The sequence below is a fragment of the Moschus berezovskii genome, chromosome 17 (assembly GCF_049115385.1).
Source record: "Moschus berezovskii isolate FMDL1 chromosome 17, NW_MosBer_1.0, whole genome shotgun sequence".
NCBI classification, from domain to species: Eukaryota; Metazoa; Chordata; class Mammalia; order Artiodactyla; family Moschidae; genus Moschus; species Moschus berezovskii.
The window spans coordinates 6,741,415-6,756,425 of NC_142476.1; the positions used below are offsets into that span (position 1 = coordinate 6,741,415).

The window sequence follows — 15,011 nt, forward strand, 5'->3', positions numbered from 1 at the left end:
CAAAAGAAAAAAAAAAGTCACAGTGGGTGAGCTGATGACTCACTGTCCCTTCCTTGAACTTCAAGAATGACAAGATGGAAGAGGGAAGAAGGGCAGTGCCCCACTGCAGACCAGATGTTTCAAGAAAGAGAGGAAATTCAAGGCGCTTAAAGATTTATATATGTTCTTAGAATAAAGGCAACAAAAATAACTTCCATGGTCAAGTTGTCAAGTGCATTAAAAAATGGATACTAGGAACTGACTCTGTGTTACCCTATGGACTGTAACCTGCCAGGCTCCCCTGTCCATGGGATTCTCCAGGCAAGAATACTAGAGTGGGTTGCCCTGCCCTTCTCCAGGGGATCTTCCTGCCCCAGGAAGATGGTTTTTCCAGTAGTCATGTATGGATGTGAGAGTTGCACCATAAAGAAAGCTGAGCGCCGAAGAATTGATGCTTCTGAACTGTGGTGTTGGAGAAGACGCTCAAGAGTCCCTTGGACTGCAAGGAGATCAAACCAGTCAATCCTAAAGAAAATCAGTCCTGAATATTCATTGGAAGGACTGATGCTGAAGCCACCAGATGTGAGGAACTGACATATTGGAAAAGACCCTGATGCTGAGCAAGATTGAAGGTAGCAGGAAAAGGGGATGACAGAGGATGAGATGGTTGGATGGCATCGCCGACTCTATGGACATGAGTTGGTGATGGACAGGGAAGTCTGGCTGCAGTCTATGGGGCCGCAAAGAGTTGGACACAACTGAATGAGCTGAATTGACAATTCTTGGAAGGCATAGGGAACCACTTATAGTTTACCAAATAAACCAGATACTTTTAAACTCCAGTCTATTGATTTACACTGCTCTCTGCCCAGAACTCTCATCCTAGCTGGCAAGCCCCTAATGGGCTTCAAAGCCTGGCTCAAGTGGTTTTTTTCTCTGTAGGTTTCTTAACTTCTATTCTCTCCTACTACTTGGAATGATTATTCTTTTGTTTACCGAGTCATTGAACTTTGAGCATCCCATTCATTAAGTAGATTCATAAGGTTCTACCCTTTCTCAAATTTACTGAATACTCCATAGGGGTATAGGTGAGCCTGATATTGTGCAATTCTTGGCACACCATATGAGTATAATACAGGTTTGTTGAATTGATTCAAATATTATTAATAGAAGAGGACCAAAGCATAAACAAATTTTCTAGCCCTGGGAATTATGTTAGGTCTGGAAAGTGGATGCGAAATCCACATAGGAGATTCGGCTTTTAAGTCTTAGCAGAGAGCATGTAATTTACTCTTATTTTTAAAAACTGTTATGAATGTATTTCTCTATATAAAACATTATTAATTCACTTTTGGCTTAGAACTGGCCCTCCCATAACCCAGTTAGCCAAAAGGTGGCCGAGTAATTTGAAATACTGTCCAGCTGGAGTGGAAGTGCATTTGGGTTTTGCTTCAATCAGTGAAACTGTTTTGCTTTGCTTTTCAAAGAGCCTCTCAGTCAACCATAGCTTTTGAAGGCATGAGCAGAAGGGAAGCCAGATGAACTCTGTTGAATTCTAAACTTGCCACATTTTCAGCTCTAGCATTAAACCTTTCTTCTCTAATTAAACAAATTAACTAAAGTAGTATCAGTTTACTTTTTTATCTTATCCATTACGCCACCTTGTTCCAGAAAGTCTTTAAGAGAGTTTCAGTTAAACGAAAAAAAAAAAAATTGTTCCACACTCATGTCTTTGGTTCTTTTAGTGACCTTCTCTCAATGCTGATGGTCAGGGTGAAAGAATTTTGGAAAAGTTTTCCAGTGCTAGTAACAGCATTTCTTGAAGCATCTTTTCTCTTCATATAGCAAATGATTATGCAAGGCCCACAGGTCAGTTTTACCCTAAGACCCAGTGAGTTTTTTCAGCCTTGATCAGTCACTAGGCCCTCACCTAGGGCACAGAACAAGGTAGTTGTTACCCAGCATGTGTCCCAGCTAAATACAATCACAGCTGATTCATGTCTGAAGGTGCTCAGAGGGAAGAGCATAAAGATTAAGAACAGGAGCTCTGGAGTCAGTCTGCTGTCTGAGTTTGAATCTGGCCACACCTCTGACTGGTCATGTGATCTTAGACAAGCTTTTTAACTTCTCTATGTCTCACCTGTCTCATCAGTAGAAAAGAAATAATAATGGTAAGTGAATTAAATGTGTTAAGCACTTACATGGCAAGCATGTAATAAATGTTACCTCATATTATATACTTTATGCTTTTAGGCTACAATATAAGAAATATTTTTCTCTATATTTTTATGTAAGAAATGTGGATAAAATTTAAAAATTAAAACAAGACTGGACATTTTTAGAACAAAACTTTATTTACAAAATCATAACTTGGTCTGTTTTGGTATCACTACTGACAAAATGCCTTTGGTTGAAATATAAGTTAAGGTGACAGATTGATTTTAGCAGTTCATAAAACAAGAAACCAACACTACCCCATTTTCCTATTCCTGTGTGCCTTTGAATACAGTTAAACAAAACAAAATTTTAAAAACCTTTATAATATACAATGGCTTCAGCAAACCACTTCTTTTTTTTTTTCTACTTAAGTGTTGGGACTGAGATAACTAATCTAAAATTTTCTATTTACAGACAAATCTCTAGAGAATGGGATAACTTAAAGATGGAAGTTAAATGGCTTTCATAATACACTATCCATATGATTTTATAAGAATGTAAATAAATAATATTAGCAAACAGTGCATATTGAAAATTTTCCCACAAATTCATTTATCCAGCATCATGCTGAGGAATCAAGAGGACTTCTCCATACATTTTAGAGTTTTATTTTATTTGCTGATTCACAGTCTTGCTCCATATTAAAATAGTTATCACCAATATAACATGCAATAACCAGTACCCATGGAAACCAAATTTTTTATTTTTAAAAATTCTCTGCCAAGCTTTACTTCTCAGCTGTGCTTCAAATATATATACATGCTTATACTCATGGTTATATGCATGGACTATGCATGGAGCGACTGAACTGAGCTGAACTGAATGCATGGATATAAGCATGGTGATAAAGGTGTGGGTATTTAATGCCCCTTATTCAGGAATGTAAAATTAATGGCATCTGACATCTAACTGTAAGAAAAACTCACCCAGATTGGAAGATAGCGTAATGACATGTAAAAGATTCTTCCACCTAAATTTAAGAATACGTCTATACTGGGAAGAGGGGTGGAGAGACAAAGGGTAGAAGTAGAAGCAGATGTAGAAGAAAAGAACTGCATTGGTTCAATAAACTCAGGTAATTCGAGACAACAAATAAATAAATCAACAAATGCTCCATTTTTGTCTTTTGAGAAAAGAAATCATTGACAAATCCTTACTGACAATTTTTAAATTGGTCCATTAATATATTTTTTACAAAGGAAAGAGTTATAATATTACATACTGAATATATCAAAACTGCAGTCATCTAATACACTCCTCCGCTGAGATATCTAACACGTCTTCATCTGTATTCTCTTCTACCTCTGGCAAGTTGCCCCAAAGTAGGAAATTTACACCTGAAAACAAAAGGTCATAAAATTATTTTGTGCTGGCTACTGTCACAACTAAGAACAAGATATATAAAACCTTTTATGGTAACATTCTTATATTAAATCATAGTGTTAGCAGTTAAGAGAAAAGCTAATAAAAAATGAACTGCAAAAAACATGATTGATACCTAGATATTAAAACTATCTAACATCTAGAACATAACCATTTTTTAAATTCTTTTAATTAAGGGCTTGAATTCTAGAATCTTGGAACTCAAAAAGACCTCAGGAGTTGATTTACTCAAACCTTGCCTCCAGCTATATTATGTCATAATCACTCTACACTGATAATTTTCAAATCTATTTTAATGAATTTTAAGAATGGAAATCTCACAAGATCTTTTTAGATTAAATGTCTCTTTGGAGGATGCATGGAAAGACTTGAATAAGCTTCCCCATCTCCTCAACAAGCAGGGAGCTGCTGCTGCCTTTCTTGTGGTTAAAAAAGTAGGGTTTTGGAGCCAGTTATAATTAATGAACTGGGCTTCCCTGGTGACTCAGATGGTAAAGAATCCGTCTGTAATGCTTGAGACTTGGGTTGAAACCCTAGGTTGGGAAGATCCCCTGGAGAAGGGAATGGCTACCCACTCCAGTATTCTTACCTGGAGAATTCCAAGGACAGAGGAGCCTGGTGAGCTACAGTTTATGGGGTCACAAAGAGTCAGACACGATCAAGTGACTAACACATACACACACACATTGTATTATAACTTGAAAGCACTAAGTTGAAAAATAATACTATTATTAACTGACATCTTGGAGAGCCAATAAGAAAGCAAATCTCAACTGTCCAGTTGTCAGGATGGACACAGGGAGGACTCAGCAACTCTGGATATCCACACTACACAGCGGGCTTCCCTGGTGGCTCAGGTGGTAAAGAATACACCTGCAAAGCAGGAGACCCAGGTTTGATCCCTAGGCTGGGAACATACCCTGGAGAAGGGAATGGCAACCCACTCCAGTATTCTTGCCTGGGAAATTCCATGGACAGAGTAGCCTAGTAGGCTACAGTTCATGAGGTGGCAAAGAGTCAGACATGACTGACTGACAAAGTGAGTATAACACTTTGACACTGACTTGAGATAGTGGCCACATGGTGGAATGGAATGAGCCAGGGTTTAGAGATTTGGTTTGAATCCAGTTTCCACCACTAACAGTATACCATGGATGTGTTTACTACTTTTATTACAAATGTATATAACCACAGGCGATATACATTATTATTTTGTGTATCTAAATTTTTACAGTATAGTATTATATGCATCTCTTCTAATTTGCTTTTCTCGTTCAATATTATGTTTTCGAGATCTGACTATGTCCATATGTGTAGATTTAGCTTATTTAGCTCATTTCTTTTTATTTCTGTTGGACATTCCATTGTATGAATTTTAAAAAAATGCAATCTTAAATTTAGTCCATCACTCATCCTTTTCTCTAACTGTCCGTTTTGCACAGGTGCCCAAGGAGACATGCACAAGGATGTGCACTGCTACACTGTTAAACAGTGAAAACAATTAACTGTCTCTCTTGGTTGAGATACTGGAACGTAACCAGGCAAGAAATTAGCATCTATTTGATACATAATGATGTCTATCATATTATTTTATATAATTTTTTGTATATTTGAATCATTTATAATAAAAGCACTTCTTTTCCCCCAAGGATGAATGATGTTTTGCTTTTGAACAGATGACAGGATAGTAAGGACTCTCTAGGCTGAAATCTAAGGGATGATCAGAATGCATGAAGGTAAATGGAGACCTGAACACACCTATGTTGGATGGCATTTGCCAGTTCCAGGGAATCTGAACTGAGGTCTCCCAAGCCTCCTCAAGAGAGTCTCAGGAAACCAGGTCTACATGTGAAGGCTAACCTAGAACACAGACTTCCTGGGGCCCTTTCAGTCTAAACATTCTAGAATTTTATAAAGCTTGTGTACAGATTCCTTTGATGTGACTGATTCAGGTGATTCAAGGACAGTTGCAATGCCATGAGCAATTCTGTTTTATATGAAGCATCTAGAAAAATCTTCCTTCAAATCATAATATTAGGGTTACAGAGGAGAAGTTTGATATTCTTTGAGTCAATACTCAGAGACATGAGTGGCTCAGCACAATTGGTTCAAAGGAGAAAAAATAAACTGAGAGACTGGATCTGACAGAAGCAGCACCTTCCTTTCTCTGTTAAGGAGGAGGAAGGAAATCCTGTGATACATCTGTTTCTCATGGATTAGATTCAATGCAAATAGAAGAATGCTGGGCTTTTCTCTTTGAAAAATTGACCAATATTAAAAAGTAAATCAAAACTGAAAAACCTCCACCCCGTGTTTTGAATTCTATGAAGCAGGAAAAACAGTATCAAAGCAGAAACTTCCTTTAATGTGTTCCATGAGCAACACAAATATAAAACTGGAGGCCTAAATTAGGAGCCTATATCTCACTTAGGGGAGTTCAGAGAAGTCTTCGCTCAAAAATGGTCTTCTTAACATTATAGAGCCTTAAATTAAGGCCTCTAAATGATGGGTTGAGAGTCACAAATGAACGTCAGGTGATTTTTTTTTTAAAGAGTCTATAAAAACCCAAGCATAATTGAAAGGTTTAAAGACCCTGACAACCTAGCTAACAACTCAAGATCTCGTAGTCTGTGAAGGCAAATCATACTTAGAAAAAAAAAAGAATATATTTTAAGTTCTGAAGAAAACTAAAACATACGTTTAAAAACCTGAGAATGTTAGTGCCAACTTAGATTGTCAAATTATTTAAAATTTTTCTGTAAACTAAAGTTCTATAAACTTGAGTTCCCACTAAAAAAAGTCTCACTAAAAGTCACTTCGGTGTGTTGTGTTAAGCAGATATTAGACACTGAGAACATGAGTCCTATAGCAAAACTGAAAGACTGCAGACAATATAAAATGTATTATGTAGATATGCTTTAAGAGTTTGTTGCATATTTTTATACTAAATAATCAGTTCAACATATTGGTATTAAATATTTTCCTTGACTAAAGTTTCATCATAATTTATTAAAATAGATGTCAAAATGTCTATTTTTATCCTGAAGCAACATCACCAAACACAGTTCCCCTAGTTATACTTCCTCCCATCTCCCAGTGCCCTGAGCCTCTTTAAATTCTCAGGTTTTCTTAAACACACACACACACACACACACACAATTGGCTGACAAATCTAAATTATTTCAAAATTTTCTGGAGCCGTATTATATATCAAAGCAGCAATTTAGAGCAATTAAAATATTAATTTTAAAAGATCAAGAAATCCAGCCAAGTTTGAGGCTCTTAAATATGATGTTGAAAACAGAAATGCAAAGAAAGGCAAAGCCAAAGAATGCTCAAACTACCGCACAACTGCACTCATCTCACACGCTAGTAAAGTAACACTTAAAATTCTCCAAGCCAGGCTTCAGCAATACGTGAACCGTGAACTCCCAGATGTTCAAGCTTGTTTTAGAAAAGGCAGAGGAACCAGAGACCAATATCTGCTGGATCATTGAAAAAGCAAGAGAGTTTCAGAAAAACATCTATTTCTGCTTTGTTGATTATGCCAAAGCCTTTGATTATGGATCACAATAAACTGGAAAATTCTGAAAAAGATGGGAATACCAGACCACCTGACCTGCCTCTTGAGAAACCTGTATGCAGGTCAGGAAGCAACAATTAGAACTGGACATGGAACAACAGACTGGTTCCAAATAGGAAAAGGAGTACATCAAGGTTGTATATTGTCACCCTGCTTATTTAATTTACATGCAGAGTGAATCATGAGAAACGCTGAACTGGATGAAGCACAAGCTGGAATCAAGATTGCCGGGAGAAATGTCAATAACCTCAGATATGCAGATGACACCACCCTTATGGCAGAAAGTGAAGAAGAACTAAAGAGCTTGTTGATGAAAGTGAAAGAGGAGAGTGAAAAAGCTGCCTTAACCCTCAACATTCAGAAAACTAAGATCATGGCATTTGGTCCCATCACTTCATGGCAAGTAGATGGGGAAACAGTGGAAACCGTGGCTGACTTTATTTTTCTGGACTCCAAAATCACTGCAGATGGTGACTGCAGCCATAAAATTAAAAGGCGCTTACTCCTTAAAAGGAAAGTTATGACCAACCTAGATAGCATATTAAAAAGAAGAGACATTACTTTGCCAACCAGGGTCCATCTAGTCAAGGCTATGGTTTTTCCAGTGGTCATGTATGGATGTCAGAGTTAGACTGTGAAGAAAGCTGATCGCCGAAGAATTGATGCTTTTGAACTGTGGTGTTGGAAAAGACTCTTGAGAGTCCCTTGGACTAAAAGGAGAGCCAACCAGTCCATCCTAAAGGAGATCAGTCCTGGGTGTTCACTGGAAGGACTGATGTTGAAGCTGAAACTCCAATACTTTGGCCACCTGATGCGAAGAACTGACTCATTTGAAAAGCCCTGAAGCTGGGAAAGATTGAGTTCAGGAGGAGAAGGGGATGACAGAGGATGAGATGGTTGGATGGCATCACCGACTCAATGGCCATGGGTTTGGGTGGACTCCGGGAGTTGGTGATGGACAGGGAGGCTTGGCGTGCTGTGATTCATGGGGTCTCAAAGAGTTGGACAGGACTGAACTGAACTGAACTGAAATATGATGTTGAAAACAGAAACGCAATGAGTTTTGGCTAATATTTGTTTCTGTAAGTAAATGTTTGGGATAAAAGTTTCGAAGTTCTACTCTAGTGGATACAACTCAGATGAGAAAGTCTCAGATGGGATCCTGAAATGATCCAGGGAGAGGTTCACTCAAATATTGATAGACAAATGTTACAGGAATTAAATTATTTCTTACCAGTAGAATCTAGTCTGTTAATACCATAAACTGCCTGGCTGTGAAACATCCAGAAGTGTCCGTTGTTGCAGGAAAGAAGGCAGGAACAACATGGAACAATCACATGATAACCTACAATGTTCCCACTAAAAAGAAAAGTAAATATTATTAGATACAAGGTAATATCCGACCATGAAAACCTTTTAATATGCTAATGTAAATAGACCATATAAAGATCTCATTTCCTCCTAACAACCTACTTTGCTGGGATCTTTGGGATGGGAGTTACTCTGATAATAGTTAGAGTTCTACTGTCAAGTGGGAAAAGAGTCTTTAAATGAAATAATAGTAACATATTCTCAATTTCTTTTTTAGTATTGCTTTATGCGTTGTCCCTTCAGAAGCTAGTTTCTAGTTGCCATAAGCTTGTGATTAGTCCAAAATTGATGGGCTGTACAGACAAAATACATTAAATAAACCCCAATGTGTGGATAAAAGGTTTTTGCTCTCCCCAGGACTATGGTAAGTTGGGTTCTTATATGTTCTAGCTCCATGCCAGCACCTAAAAACTGTTTCAACAGATGGAGGAGTAGGAAGACAGCATGAGCCCATGAAAACTGAACACAAGCTGGCTGCTCTAATTTTAGTCTCAGTGTTTTTGAAGGAATTCAGAAATGAAGCAAATCCACAGCTTCTAGAGAAAGTTGCAAAAGTTTTTACTGTCTTCAGGGTTATCCTTCTTATTGGAAATACCTCACTCTTCCATAGGTTTTTCTTCCCTATCTGATCACTTTAAATAGACTGAATATACAGGGAACATTTTAGCTAGCAGTGTTTTGTTTTTAAAATGACAACATGAAGTGCTTATACTTTGAGTTGTAAAAATTCCTATTATAGTTTGTTCCCACCATATGAAATGTGAGTCAGTAATTTTTGTGATGCCCGACAAAAAATACTATAAAAGGTACCAGTCCACCTAAAATATGTCTTCTAATCACAATCTTCTTGAAAGGCAAACGAATGAAAGCGAAAGTTGTTCTTGCATTAGACTGACAGTTATTTGTAAGGCTATATTACAAGAATAAATTCTACAGCTTTAATTACCACCCATATTCATGCCTTCATCCACTCATACCACTAACATTTACAGAGCATCTACTATGTGTCAGGTACTGTTCTAGGTGCTAGGAATAAAGTCCTTGTGTTCATTGAGCTAACATTCTTGTAGGTACACCTCAGATCATTTTGCTCCCTTTTTAAAACTCCTTCAATTGCTTTCCTTGGCCAAAAATGAAACTCCAAAGACCTTTCCTACCAAAGTGTGAAAGTGAAAGTGAAAATCACTCCTTCGTGCTGACTCTTTGGGACCCCATGGACTATACAGTCCATGGAATTCTCCAGGCCAGAATACTGGAGTGGGTAACCTTTTCCTCCCCCCAGGGGATCTTCCCAATCCAGGGATCAAACCCAGGTCTCCCGCATTGCAGGCGAATTATTTACCAGCTGAGCCACAAGGGAAGTCCAAGAATACTGGAGTGGGTAGTCTATCCCTTCTCCAAACCAAAAAGTAGATCTGTGCTATCCAATATGTGGCTACTGAGCACTTGAATTGGCTAGCCTGAATTGAAATATGTTGGAAGTATAAAAAATAAACTTGATTTCAAAGACAAAGAATAAAAAATAAGAATGTAAAAATATTTCACTAATAATTTTTTAGGTTAGCTACATATTGAAATGATAATACTTTGGATATTAAGTAAAATATCCAATAAAATTAATTTCAGGACTTCCTTGGTAGTCCAGTGGTTAAGAATCCACCTGCTAATGCAGGGGGCATGGGTTTGATCCCTGGTCTAGAAGATTCCTCATGCTGTGGGGCAACTAAGCTGTGTGCTGCAACTCCTGGGCCGCACTCTAGAGCTCACAAGCCGCAACTCCTAGCCTGTGTTCCAGAGCTCACGAGCCCCAGCTGCTGCTCCTGAGCGCTGAAACTACTAAAGTCAGTGTGCCCACAGTCAGAGCCTGTGCTCCACAGCAAGAGGAGCCACCACAATGAGGAGCCTGCATACCCCTCTCGTTGTAGCTAAAGAAAGCCCGTGTGCAGCAGTGAAGGCCCGGTGCAGCCAAACATAAATTAAAAACAACAACATGCTTTAAAAATAAATTTCATTTGTTTTTATAAAGAATACTTTTCTTCTTTATAAAAATACTCTTTTAAATGATAAAAAGAAGTTACTCGAAATTTTAAAATTACATATGTGGCTTGCACACTTCTATTGGATGGTGTTGCTGTAGACTATCTGGATTCTGAGTGCATCTCTAATCTACCCAAACTGCCTCACCTGATGTTCACAATGTCTCAGCCACACTGGCCATTGTTTTTTCTATTAGTTGATATGTTCTTCTTGCCTTGGCTGTTCCCTCTGCCTTGAATATTCTTCCTTTGGCTCCATCTTAGCTCAGTTTTTAGGATTCAACTACAGTGTTACCTTGCCAGACCATGTTATCTAAAACAGCTCTTACCCACTCTCTCACCCTTTATTATTCTCTATCATTTATTATTATTATTTCCTTTGGAGTACTTCCCACCCTATTCAAGATCTTATTTATTTAAATATCCTATTGATTGATTAATTGCCTTCCTACCAGAATATAATGTTCAAAGGACTTTGATTTTGTCTTCTTTATTGCTGAATTTCAGCCTCTAGAACAATGATGAGCACATGGTAGGACCTCAATAGACAGTTTAAATGAATGAATGAAAGAAATTAGTCATGACCACACAAAAAGAGTTTGCTAATTCAAATGATCAATATTTATAATCCAAATCCTATTTAAATGAGAAAATCTCAACTGTTTTTTCGCTAGGATTTAATCTTTGCCTCTCAAAAAATTATAGTAATAGCTTTCGTCTGAGTTGTAATTTATAGTTTACCAAGCCTTTTAACATTCATAATTCACTTGATCTTCACAACAACTCTACAGGTAAATACAAAAAATATTTAAATTTTTATCTCAAGAAGATATCTTCTTGAGATAAAAATTAAATAACGAAACAGAGATTCAGAGGTTTAAGACATTTACTCAAGGGAATAAGGATAGGGCCAAGGCTCAAACCTGACTTTTATTACTGTAAATCTAAGTGTTTCCCCACCCCCCAAACTACACTGCCATTTTCTGAAAGTTAAAGGATGTATTTGTTAATGCACTTCGAAAAATTCTAAAGTCATATACAAATGTAAAGTGAATTAAGACTCTTTTAAAAGATAGTTCTAAGTAACAAATGGTTTTTCAACTGTTCACTGCATGGATGATAGCCACTGCTTGATGCAGCCCACTGAACCTTTCTCTGTGCTTCAGTGTCAAGCCCTCCCAAACCCAGGGCTATTTGGAATATTGCCACACGTTACCATTTTAAACATGCGATGTCCTTCAGTTTACATTTGCAGATTTCAGTGAAATAGCATCTTCCAATGAAGTCCACTGCACTAGATGGAAAAGTTTAGAGATAGTCAAATGTACTTTTAAAAGAATGTTGTGAAAAACACATAAAGTAAAATTTGCTATTTTAGCCATTTCTAAGTGGATAGTTCATAAGTGTTAAGTGTATTCACATTTTTTTGTGCAACAAATCTACAAGATTTATTCATCTTGCAAAACTGAAAGTCTATACCAATTAAATAACAATTCCTCACTTCCCTCTTCACCCAGAACCTGGCCACCACCATTCTACTTTCTGTTTCTATGAATCCGACTACTTTAGATACCACAGATAAGGGGAATGATACAGTATGTGTCTTTTTGTGATTGACTTATTTTTCTTAGCATAACATCTTCAAGGTCCATCCATGTTGTGGCATGTAAGAGGCAGGATACCCTTCCTTTTAAAGGATGCATATTTCATTATACATATACCACATTTTGTTTATTCATTCATTGCTGTACATTTCAGCTGCTTCAACCTCTTGATTATTGCAAACAATAAGAACTTGAGTGTGCAGATATTTCTTCTAGATCTTGCACTAAATTCTTTTGGATATATACTCAGAAGTGGGATTGTTGGCTCATACAGTAAATCTATTTTCAAGTTTTGAGGAATTGCCATGTTATTTTCCCTTGTAGTGGCATCATTTCACATTCCTACCAACAGTGCACTGCTGCTGCTGCTGCGTCACTTCAGTCATGTCCAACTCTGTGTGACCCCATAGACGGAAGCCCACCAGGCTCCCCCGTCCCTGGGATTCTCCAGGCAAGAACACTGGAGTGGGTTGCCATTTCCTTCTCCAATGTGTGAAAGTGCAAAGTGAAAGTGAAGTCGCTCAGTCGTGTCCGACCCTTAGCGACCCCACGGACTGCAGCCTACTAGGCTCCTCCATCCATGGGATTTTTCTAGGCAAGAGTACTGGAGTGGCTTGCCATTGCCTTCTCCTAGGGTTCCAATTTTTCTATACCCTTGCCACAATATGTACTTTTGATTGTGATTTAGCATGAATTTTATAGACTCAAAGAGCTAAAAGGGACACTAAGAGAAATTGTAAGAGAACTATAGTATATGTTGCCAGGGTAAATAAATATTTGTGAGCTCACTATAAATATGACAAACCTTCCATTCAAAAAATCTTATGCATTCATCGGTTCACATACATCTTAGTACATTAATCCAACACCATTGTAAGCTGTACATGGAAGAGTAGTAAAGAGGAAAGACTTGGTCATATTAACAATTCACATGTGTGAGCCCTCCTTATAACTATTCTATACTTACCATAGCTAGTGCAAAGACGAATGGGTTAATATTTAAAACTGTTGTTTCTGTATGTGTTACTGAAAAGAAAAAGCAAAACATCACTGAAACTTTGCAATAGTAGGGTCCAGATTTATTGTCTAGTGCTTTTTCTTTTTGCAACACAGACACACACAGAGATGGTTATAATAATCCATTTATCTTTATACAAAATGAGGGCCTTTGGCTTTGCCATTATGCATGACTACACTTAAACCAATGCAGATAAGATTTCAAGGGAGGAAAGTTCACAGCTTTGAGTATATTTAATTTTTTAAAAAGTTTCTATCATCATGAAATTCATTTTAAAGTATTCTGTTTATTGGTGTGCTTCATCTGGCTCTGTGTCCAAAGAAGAGCTGTCCATGTATATTTTGGATAATTTCTCTTTTGCTTTTGTGACAAAGTTTCAATAAAGAGTAAAAGATTGAAAACCATGTAAAGGCACTTACATGTTGACTATAGAAAGCACCTTTTTGAGTTTGAAAAAGGTATATTTAAATCAAATAAAGTGGCTCTTTTTCTAAATAGGAAGCAAATTCTTAAAGATTCTAAAGTGGATAGTGACTGAAAACAGAATTTAAAAGGATTTAAGTATATTATGCAAACAAATGCATAATATCTAAAGTAGGCCTTATGGGAGACACAGATTATTTTAGGGCTGTCTCTATTTCATCCCATAAAGATCTGTGTGTCTTGCTCATTCAGAGTGAGGGAGATTACAAGGAAAGAGTGTTGAATTAGGTGGACGACGGATCTGATTCAGCATGCCCATTGCAAAAAAAAAAAAGTAGAAAACTAGGAAATGTTTTTTGGAGTAAAAGTTTATGAATAACACCAAAAAATTTAAATGATCTCTCTTCTCCAGCAGTACAGAGAATCTTGCTTAAATTATCTAGCCTCTCAGTCATGGACTTGATCCAGTGAGAGGATGGTTGGGTAGGGCCAGGGATTCAACTTAAGGGATCACCTGACTATAATTGAACTAGAAACATTACATCAGGACTGACCACTCTGGTTAAACCACAGACTTTGTCCAGACAGTCTGCCCGCTTAGTTAAACTCCAAGGGGATCATCAGACTGTTGGGAGTGGCTGGAACACCAAAATGATAACCTCCTTGTTGACTCTGAGAGGTTCAAGCCATACACTTTTCCCATTTAGTTAAAGGCTACCGTTGCCCGCCACTAGCATGACTTACTTGGTAGGAGGGATGTCTGTAGAGAAAAGGTCTATTTCAGTGTCAGCCAGCAAAACAGCCTTCATTCCCCTAGAGCTGAGCACTTGTTTACAGAATTTGCAACACAGGATGGACACGCGCCGGTCCTTGAAACTACAGGTGCTGGTAGACATGGCGTCTCGGAAGGATGAGGTGTGGGATTTTGGAGCAATACCCTCCCTAGTTTGATTCCCCCAGGCTAAAAATCAAATTGTGAGGCCTCGAGCTTTCCTGAGCCCGAAAATTGAGAAGGATACGAGTTCTTTTCTGTTTTTCCGTTCGAGGGTAAAAGTAATATTTATTGAGTAGGAACAGAGAAGCAACAATCTTGGCTTCCTCTTTAACTTTCGGGGGAAGGGAGAGGAGTGTGAAGTGGGGAGCAGGCAAACTGCAAGGTGCCTCGGGGAACTTCTCCACAGTTTTCCCGTCCTCCTATTGGAAGGATCGTCTGTAATTAGTTCGCCTCTCGCTGACGGGCCCCCTCGCTCAGAGCGCTCCGATTCCTCTCGCTCGGGAACCGGGCCAAGGTTCCCTACCCACGTCTCCTCTGTGGAAATCTTTCTCCTCCCCTCGGGATTCAGAAACCCCCTCGGTTTCTCCCACGGGCGAGCGTGGGTATCCCTGACCGCTCCCGC

General features: G+C 38.1%; 1 protein-coding gene across 2 annotated transcripts; it reads right to left on the reverse strand.

Moving 5' to 3' along the window:
• Positions 1-2,394: 2,394 nt before the first annotated feature.
• On the reverse strand, positions 2,395-14,524 carry RUMY1 (regulator of UNG2 and MKLN1 interacting yippee protein 1). 2 transcript variants are annotated; one of them, XM_055418860.2, is made up of 4 exons: positions 14,359-14,524; positions 11,786-11,863; positions 8,397-8,521; positions 2,395-3,533 (listed from the first exon to the last, which is right to left on the reverse strand). In XM_055418860.2, the coding sequence occupies exons 1-4, from the start codon at positions 14,508-14,510 to the stop codon at positions 3,439-3,441; spliced, it is 450 nt and encodes a 149-aa protein (XP_055274835.1). In that variant the 5' UTR covers positions 14,511-14,524; the 3' UTR covers positions 2,395-3,438. The 2 variants fall into 2 exon arrangements, with proteins under 2 accessions (XP_055274835.1, XP_088701133.1); XM_088845007.1 differs by lacking the exon at positions 8,397-8,521 and having other exon boundaries at positions 3,479-3,533.
• Positions 14,525-15,011: the final 487 nt, after the last annotated feature.